Consider the following 9,674-nt stretch of genomic DNA (forward strand, 5'->3'; position numbering starts at 1 on the left):
CCTGGGAAACGGGGGCGGGGCGGCGCTTCTGCGCATGCGGCGCCCGCGAGAGCGAAAGGAGGAAGGAGGCCAGCGCCATGTCCTCCGGCGGCGGCGGCGGCGGCGGCGGGAGCAGCGGAGGCCTGGCCGGGGAGGGGGACGCCCGTCGCTGGCCCGGCCCGGCTCCTCCGGGGGCGCCGCGCTCCTCCCTCCCCGCCCGCCCGCCCCGCTGGGCCGGCGCCGGGGCCAGTCTGGCCGGGGCGGCGGCGGCGCTGCTCCTCCTGCTGGGCGCCTCGGTCCACAAGGTGCAGGAGGGACACCTGGCCGTCTATTACAGGTGAGGGGCGAGGGAGGGGAGAGCCCAGGGACGACCCCCCCCGACCCCTCAGCCCCCTCTCCGCTCAGCCCCCCCTCTCTCTCCCCCCAGGGGCGGGGCGCTGCTGGCCACCCTCAGCGGCCCGGGCTACCACCTCATGCTGCCCTTCGTCACCACGCCCAGAGCCGTCCAGGTCGGTATCTCGCCTCGGAAGCTGGGCCTGGCAGGCGGGAAAGGGGCACTGCCCACCCGCGTGGGCTCCTGCCGGGGAGGAGCAGGCGGGACCTTCCCCGCTCCAGGGCCCCGTCCCCCCCCCTCTCGCAGCCCTGCTGCTGCTTCTGGGGTTGGCGGGGAACCTCCGCCCTCCCTCCCCCCCTCCCAGGGCTGCTCAGTCTCTCTTCTGTTTCAGACAACGCTGCAAACGGACGAGGTGAAAAACGTGCCTTGCGGGACCAGGTGGGTCGCCCTTCGTATGGCTCCTGCTGCGTCGGAGGCTGTGCAGGGAGGAGCACCTTGGGCTGGGTGCGGTGGAGCCTGAGCGGCATTTTCTGGGCTGGAAGCACCCAGGACCTGTCAGTGGCTCTGCTTCTTGGTTAGTTCTTGGTATGAGCTTTCGTGTGCATGCACACTTCTTCAGATTGGTATCTGAAGAAGTGTGCATGCACACGAAAGCTCATACCAAGAACTAACTTAGTTGGTCTTTAAGGTGCTACTGGAAGGAATTTTTTTTTTTTTGTTTTGACTATGGCAGACCAACACAGCTACCTATCTGTATTTGCTTCTTGGCTGCTTCTTTGAGATGTGTTGGGCAGGATTCTCTTCCGGGAAGCTGCAAGCAGCCAACAGGCTCATCTTGGGAAAGATGCTCTCTTGTGGGGCTGCTGGCCTTTCTCTTGCGGGGGGGGGGGGCTAATCAGGTGTATGGCAGGCGCCCCAGTCTGGATCAGTTGTAGCAGTGTGAAGGCAAAGAAGGGAGCTGGGGTTGCCTCTAGAGTCCTGTATTGCTTCCTCTTCATTTTCTCTTGCACGTTGCTCAGTAGAGGTGTAGGTTAACCTTCAGTCTGCGCCAATAGCAGTGCAGTAACCGTGGGACCTGCGTCTGTTCCAAGTCACTCGGCTGGCGGCTTCATTGCCACCCGCTCCGTGACACAGGCTGTGAGGAACCGCAAAGGCTGCTGTCGTCATTGGCTCTGGTGGGAGTTTGTGTTGTGGAGGGAAGTGCTGCTAGTGCAGCAGCCCAGCTGGGCGGTCTGTGCCACTTGCTCCTGTGCCCATTGTTGAGGGCCAAAGGTTATCTGGGGTCTCCTGGTTCTAACCCTGAGATGAGAGTAGGAAGCTGCCTCAGACCAGCCCCCTGCCCACCCCCGGCTCTCTTGCACTTAAACTCTGTGCACGCTGTCTCTGCCTCTCTCCCTCTTGGTGTAGAGAAAGGCTGCAGGAAACTGAGTTTGCCCCAAGGGGTGGCATAGCTCATCTTCCTCCTTTTTTCCTTGCAGTGGAGGAGTCATGATCTACATTGATCGGATAGAGGTGGTGAACATGTTGGCTCCACATGCAGGTATGGCTCCTTTTCCTGTGGCTGAAAGCAAATCCTGGAGGAAGGAGAGAAGCAGAGCCCCTCGGCGACAGGGGCGGGTGGGCTCACCAGCAGCAAGAGCTGAGGGAGGTGGAGGGTTGGTGGGCATGGAAAGGGGCTTGCAGAGGGAAGTTGGAGGGGCTCATGTTGCTGAAAAGGAGGGTTTTCTGTTGACTGTTCCTGACTTTTGATGTTGGCTCAGTAAGGATTGCTAGGTTGATGGAAAATAGCCAGGGGTGGGTCCGGATTCTGATGCTCTTCAGTGTTGTTATTGGTGACTGGCATGAGCGAGACTTACACCCTCTGAAGGAACTGATTTTGTTCCAGCCGAAAAGGCTAAATTGTTTCTGAATCTGTCAGAGTCAAAGGCGTGTTTGTCTGTGGGGCAGGCTGAGCAGGCAGAGAGACTCTCCTTGGGCACCTGCAGGGGAGGCAGTGGGCAGAGCTGTTCTGGTGGGGGGAGTGGCTGGGGCGGCAGGAGGAGGAGGAAGAGAAGGGAAGTGGGGTCCGGAAGGGCACCAGCTGGAAAAGGAGTGCAGGACAGGGCTTCTTGGGGATGGCAGAGGGTGAGCTCTGAGAAGAAGCTTCACAGCTGGGCTTCTAGGAAAAAGCAGACTCCCGCTGGGGCCTGGCTCTCACCACAGTCCCTGCGAGGCTTTGCAGGATGTTGGGAACTGCTGCTCACTGGACTTGTAAAGGTGGACTTCGGTATAGAAGCCTTCAGTTGCAGTTGACATAGGAAGAAAAATATTATCAGTCTCCCGTAACATCACATTGTAATGTTTTCATTAGAGCTGCTCACTTTGGAACTGCTGAGTAAAAATTAGGACGTTTGCTCATTAGGACACTGCCATCTTTTTGGGGCGGCAGCCTTAAGCACACTTTCTTGCAAGTAAATCACCCTAAAATCAGCTGGACTTCCTTCTGAGTAAATATAGCTAGGATCCGGCTTCAGATGTGTGGACAATCTTTTATACTTACAAGTCATATTCAGTTGTTAGATAGAAATTGTGATTAATTCAGAGAAATAGCTCCTATGTGTTCAAGAAACGCTGAGCACCAGCATCTTGAATTTGCCTGACAGGTGAGAGAGCACCAATGGCATCAGAGTGACTTTCCGGTGACGCTTCTGCTGTTCCTTTTCTTAGTATACGATGTTGTGAAGAATTACACTGCAGATTATGACAAGACCCTCATTTTCAACAAAGTCCATCATGAGCTCAACCAGTTCTGCAGTGCCCACACCCTCCAGGAGGTCTACATTGAGCTCTTTGGTAAGCAGCTGATGAGGGGCTTGCTTTTGCTGGTACCGTTTCCCCAAAGCACATCCAGTGAATTGGAAATGGAGCAAGGATGTTTACACAGTTCCATCCCTCCTCTTCTGAGACTGCATGGAAGAGGAAGCCCACAGAGGTCTTGTGCCTCTTGCTGGATAAGGACTTCGTCTTCCAGCTCTCACCTGATAACGATGATGGTGGTGGTGATGATGAGGATAATATTTTCTCATATATATACCACCCATCGGCTTGGGTTTCCCCAGCCACTCTGGGCAGCTTACAACATAGCTAAAAAATAATAAAAACATCATTCCTTAAAAACTTCCCTTAACAGTGCTGCCTTCAGATGTTCTTCTAAAAATCAGATAGTTGTTTATTTCATTGACTTCTGAAGGGAGGGTGGAACCACAGGGAGGGCACCACTACCGAGAAGGTCCTCTGCCTGGGTCCCTGTAACTTCGCTTCTTGCAGTGAGGGAACAAGCAGAAGATCCTTGGAAGAGGACCTCAGTGTCTGGGCTGGGCGATGGGGGTGGAGACGCTCCTTCAGGTATACTGGACCGAGGCCGTTTAGGGCTTCAAAGGTCAGCACCAACACTAGTCCAAGCAGGAGATAACCAGAGCATGCACCACTGGTGAGACAGTCTGTGGGCAGGGAGGGTCTCAGCCTGCATACCAGATGGAGCTGGTAGACATCTGCCCTGGACACAGAATTGACCTGCGCCTCCAAGGACAGCTGTGAGTCCAAAATGATTCCCAGGCTGCGCACCTGATCCTTCAGGGGCACAGTTACCCTGTTCAGGACGAGGGAGTCCCCCACCCCCATCCTCCAAGAACAGTACTTCTGTCTTGTCACAGTTCAACCATCCGCCAACTGCCTCCAGACATTCACACAGGACCTTCACCGCCCTCACTGTTTCTGATTTGAAGGAGAGGTAGAGCTGGGTCTTCCTTGTCCTCCTGAGGTGCTGGATCAGGAGGAATGCAGGAGTCTTTTGTGTTGTTGGACCTGCTCCCATTTCAGAATCTGCACTCCTGTTTCCTTAGATATCTGTCAGGCAGGGTAAGAGGCTGCATGACCAGACTGGGTTGGAGTGCTTGGGGAATTTGGGATTTCTGAAGGAGGAAGAATATTTTTAGGAGAGAGATGCAGCTGGCAGCTGTGCATTGTGTAGAGACACCCACAGAGTTTCAAGTATTCTGCTTCACATTAAGCACCACAGAATTACTCTTGGTAGTGAGAACAATATTTATTATGGCATCCTGATATTTTGCCAGCTGTTCTTGGGCTTGTCTGGCAGATCCGATTCTCTGCTTTTGGGAATCTTCGACTGGGTTGCCTGAGGGCCCCATCCACAGCTGGGCAGTTGGCAGAGCAGTCTGGTGTCTTTGTTGACTCTTGCCTGTGGTTGGCACAGGGGGTGCATGTGGTTCAGTGGCGCAACATCTGCGGTGCATGCAGAATTCCTGTGGGTCAAGTCCTGGCAGCGTTTCCAGTGAGACTGACCTGAAGCCCTTGCGGCTGGTCAGTGCAGGCAGCACAGAGCCAGCTGGAGAAATGCTGGGACTCTTGTGTAGCTAGTGGACTCTCTTTGGCTGATGCTGCCTCTCATCTTTTCTCCCCCTAATCCCAGATCAAATAGATGAAAATCTGAAGTTGGCCCTGCAGCAGGATCTGAATGCCATGGCTCCAGGTCTCACCATCCAGGTAATGCCCCTTCCCTTTTCCCTTTCCCGGCTCTTGGTGGATTTAGGACTGGCCCACTTCTCTGCGTGGGAAGGCAGGTTGAGGAGGGAGAGCTTCCCTCTGTCGAAAGTGGAAGCTTGCCATATTGCTGGCTGGGGGGTCCAGTCCAGCAGGACGGGCCCAGATGCAGGGGCCGCTTCCTTTCTTTGCAGCAGAGGAGCTTGCACTTGGGGGGCAGCTGCAGTCTTATGAGGTCTGCTGGCTTTTGTGTGTGTGCAGGCAGTGCGTGTGACGAAGCCCAAGATCCCAGAAGCCATCCGAAGAGATTTTGAACTTGTGTGAGTATTTGCTGAGAGCATCAGAGAAAGGTCAGGCCAAAGCACAGGGCCAGGGAGGGGCTCTAGGCTGGTGTTTCAGGATTCCCACGGGGGCCAACCAAACGTCTCTTCTGGGAAGCCCTGGCAGGCAGGCTGGACCTGAACTCCACCAGTTTTCACCTCCCCTTGGGCTCCTCAGCCCCTGCTCTCCTGAGGCATCTCCTCCGTCCGGCAATGAAGGACAGCCGCCTCCTCTGTGGATTTGTGCCCACCATTTTCTCAGAGGTCTCTCCCCATTCTGTGCAGCTGATGCAAAGGCCAGGGTGGGAGAAGCGCCTCTCAGGCGGCTTTGCTTGACGTCTCCTTCTCAGGACTTTCAGGCCTGGGCTGCCCTCCAGTTGCCAGGAGAATCAGAGGGGAGTGTCTCTGCTTGCCAGGCCCCTGCAAAGAGGAAAGGAGCAACCAAGGCTGTTGCTGGATTGCTCTGGGCTATGCCTGAGATTGCTCAGGTCTGGCCCTTCTATGGCGGAGGGGCAGGCATGTGAAGAGAGAGATGGTTATTGGGGGGGGGGGGTTGGGGCTTAGATTCTGGCATATGGAGAAGTAGCTGGCCGTCAGTTGGACTGCTGTAAACTAGCAGAAGATGGCAGGAGTTGGAGACCACCGGTGGTGCCTGAAGGTATTGGGCAGAGCAGGCTGAGAGATGTGGCTGGAAGGCTGAAGGAAAAACATCTTGGGCAGCTCATTAACTCTTCAGGGCCGGTGACAATCTGAAGTGCAAATGTTTATCTTTTGGGTTTCCCCCCAAACACGCCATGTATCTGAATGAGAAAACATTCTGTCTAGTGAAGGGAAGGGCCAAGATCCAGTGCTGGAAAAGGAAACACGTGAGTCCAGAGCAGGGCAAAAGCTGGAGGGGATTTAAAGGCCAAGCCAGGGCTCCTTCCTTCCCAGGGCAGGGGGGTGGGGCGGCTGGGGCCCCACACCAAGGAGGAGCAGGGGAGGACCTTTCCTGTTTTGCCATTCAGGGAAGCAGAGAAGACGAAGCTCCTGATAGCGACCCAGAAGCAGAGAGTGGTGGAGAAGGAGGCCGAGACGGAGAGGAAAAGGGCCGTCATAGGTAACCAAACTCCCTATGGGAGAGTCTCTCTCTCTTCCCCCCACCCCCGGTCCCTTATCTTCCCTTAGGACAGAAAATGGGGGTGGGGCGGGGAGGCATGTGTGGCACGAAGACCTAGATTCTAGGCTTCTGGCTTGATCTAGACACATCCAAAAAGCATTTCAGGAAAATGCATTGCAAACCTCATGAAAAACGGAACTCCACAGTGCCATATTTGTTTCATACAAGTTATATACCATGTGATTGTTAAAAAACCCTAAAGTGGTTTATGAAATGCATAAAATGAATAAAGCAGTTAAAGCAGTTAAAAACAGCTAATTAAAACAATTAGATAAGAATTGAAACAAGCAGCAAGCTAAAGATGGATAAAACATCTTACATTTTTGGGCAGGCTTGTCTTAAACAAAATATTCTTAGCAGGCGCCAAAAAGGCCACAGTGATGAAGGCACCTGCCTGGTGTCAATAGACAGGGAGTTCGGAAGTGTGGAGGCTGCTGCAATAAAAGATCAGTTTCTGGCAAATGCGGAACGAGAATCCTGTGGCAGCTGTGTAGCTTATTGCTTGACATGGCAAACAGTTGCTAGTGCCTGGCTGCAAAGACAGCCTGGAGCAAGAGACTCTGGAGAGAGGCCTGTGGCGACCACAACTTCACTTCTGGCAGAGGCCAGAGTGTCTTCTTTCCCCAGGCCCAGCAGGCCTGAGAAGAGGACATGGCCTGTGAGGTCCCAGTGACGGTGTGTCGCAAGCCAGGCCTGCGGGCCCTTTGGGGCTCTTGGTTGCCTGCTGCTAGAGCGCTGTTGCCACGGATTTCCCCTCGGGAGTCCTGGAGCGCTGGCTGTGGGACTCGGCCTTGCCTGGCTCTGGAGCATTGGTGCCCTTGGCTGCTGGTGCTTGACTGACTGCTCTCTCCTCACAGAAGCAGAGAAGGCGGCTCAGGTGGCAAAGATTCATTGCCAGCAGAGGGTCATGGAGACTTTGATGGAGAAGCAAATTTCTGAGCTTGAAGGTAGCTATGCAGCCCTTACCTCTACCTCCACCCTGCCTGCAAAGCAGAAGCTGTGAGCCAAATAACCCCGCGTCTCTGGCTGTGCTACCCACAAGCATTTTGCCTGCAGCCAAGCAGAGCACTGGGACTTTGCCTGTCCTCTGGGGACTGAGAAGCCAAGTCCGGGTGCAGCCTGGGTGTCTGGCCATAGTTGAGCATTGATGCCTTGTGGATGCCACTGGGGGTGGCCCAAGGCAGGGGCTCCTTTGCTCCAGATTCACTGGCTCAGATTGCTTGAGCCTGAAAAACAGATCTGCAGAGCCTGCACAAGCCCTGTGCCTCATGGAGAGTGAGAAGGGGTGTTTGTGTGTGTGTGTCTTGTCCCCAAAGCATAAGCCAGGTCCCCAAAGCCAAGGTGGGCAGGGAGGAGGCAGGCAGAAAAGGGGCTGCTTCCTGCTCTGGTGAATCCTCTGGACTGTGGGGTTGGGGCTGTTTATTATTTTCGTCATGGGTGGAACCAGTGAGAAACCAGCCTGTGCTGGAGTGGGACGTTGCTTTGCTGTGGGTTTCCAGGGCCGTATCCCCATGGGGCAGCCTGGTGATCCTCCTTTCTCCTGAGCTGCCTTCCTTGGTCCCTTCCCAGACACGGCTTTCTTGGCGCGAGAGAAGGCGAAGGCTGATGCCAACTTCTACATGGCCCAGAAAGCAGCTGCCTCGAACAAGGTGGGTGTTGACTCTTGGCTGCCCATGTGTGTGCTGGGGGCAGATCCTGAGCCATCCTCTGGGAGAAGGAAAAGGATTTTGCCTCAGAAACGCAGAACTCCTGCTCATTTGGAAGGATGGCTGCACTGAGTATCCCGTGGATGCTCATGGCACAGAAATCCTTGCCTCATTCGTTCTCCTCCTCTCTCCCCCTGCCCTGTGCAGCTGAAACTGACACCTGCCTTCCTGGAGCTGATGAGGTACCAGGCCGTGGCCTCCAACAGCAAGCTCTACTTTGGCAGCAGCCTCCCCCCGAACCTCTTTCTGGGCTCTTACGCCTTTGAGCCGGCAGAGGCGAGGACTGCTAGAGACAGCCGTCTCCTCTCCAAAGCAGGGAAGCTGCGCCTCCAGCACGGGGGAGGCGGGGCCAGCTCTGCCACGGCAGCCGCCACTTGATGCCTCTGCTGCACCAGCCGCTGTGTCTGCTCCGCGGTCTGAAACTGCAACTCACTGGCTGCCTCAGATTTGCCTTATTCAGGGCAGCACAAACCGTCCTTGAAGTTGCGTGGTCCTCCACAGCCCAAGGGCTAGCTTTCATGGGAATTTTATGGCTGCTGCATCTGCCCCACAGAGGAGGGGTGGGGGTGGGGATGCTCTGGAGGACCTCAGCCGTTAAGTCCGTGGAGGGTAGACTCTACCGCAGACCTCCTGTGAGGACAACATTGACACAGCAAAAGTGGGGGGGGGGATCTGATTTTACCACTGCTTGCATGGTCATGGGTTTTGTTGGAAAGTTGCTCTTTAGCCTCCTTGCAGGGTTTGCTTGTGATGAAGGAGCATCTGTTGTCCTTTTGGAGAGTGTTCCTCACTCAAAACCTTCCTCCAGGTAGTACTTTTAAGCAGATGGGCTTAGGGTGCAAGCTCCCTTGGGTGTGGGTGTGTTGTGCTGCTTTATCATTGCTTCTTTCTCTGTGTCCCCTGGGTGGGGCATTGCCCCTCTGCGGAGCCCACCCCACAGCATGGTACTGGATGCTCCTTGCAGAGATGCCCAAAGGCTCAGAGTGTCTTCATTCTGGGGGCCAACAGCCAATGGCCAGGTTGAATGAACCGCGATGCCAGGGCGTGTGCAGAAGTGGGGACGCATTTGTTGGGTTGTAACTGTAAACTGGATTAAACCGGTGGGCAGACTTTGCTTCAGAACTGAAAAATGCATTTGTGGAAGGTAAACCTGCTGACTGGAAGTGTTTCCTGGCTTTTTTTGTATGGCTTCTATTTCAAAAGAGCGAGAGAGATATATGCAAAATGTTGAACTTTGGATTAAGGGAAAATAAAGTTATTTTCATAATCTTTTCCTGTGGCCTCTGTATCTGTGCTGCATCTCCTCAATGGTTGCCTTCTAGCCTTTAACAAGCTGCTCTTCATCTCACACACACACTGCATTTCACCAGAGCAGATTAGTTTCTCTCCCAGCTCCCCCGCAGAAAGCTAGGGGGGGGGGGTTGAAGAGTGAGTCGTAAGTGCCAAGTTTCTCAGCTCCAAAAAAGGCAGGTTGCAGCAACATTGCCAATGCCATATGAACAAGCAAGAACCTTCCCTCCTTGCGGGTGTGTGTTGGGGTGTTGTTGTTGTTTAGTCGTGTCCGACTCTTTGTGACCACCTGGACCAGAGCACGCCAGGCCCTCCTGTCTTCCACTGTCTCCCGCAGTTTGGTCAAA

General features: G+C 54.7%; 1 protein-coding gene across 1 annotated transcript; it reads left to right on the forward strand.

Moving 5' to 3' along the window:
• Positions 1-34: 34 nt before the first annotated feature.
• Positions 35-9,309, forward strand: LOC310843512 (erlin-1-like; the record flags this gene model as incomplete). The annotated part of the gene is given in 12 exon segments (XM_083737023.1): positions 35-45; positions 47-316; positions 407-488; positions 705-751; positions 1,792-1,853; positions 3,020-3,145; positions 4,782-4,855; positions 5,114-5,172; positions 6,180-6,271; positions 7,189-7,278; positions 7,901-7,980; positions 8,185-9,309. Coding segments are annotated over 12 exon segments (1,224 nt in total). The 3' UTR covers positions 8,416-9,309.
• Between the last annotated feature and the right edge of the window lie 365 nt (positions 9,310-9,674).

This window comes from Podarcis gaigeae (genome assembly GCF_964106915.1).
Source record: "Podarcis gaigeae genome assembly, chromosome: 1".
NCBI classification, from domain to species: domain Eukaryota; kingdom Metazoa; phylum Chordata; class Lepidosauria; order Squamata; family Lacertidae; genus Podarcis; species Podarcis gaigeae.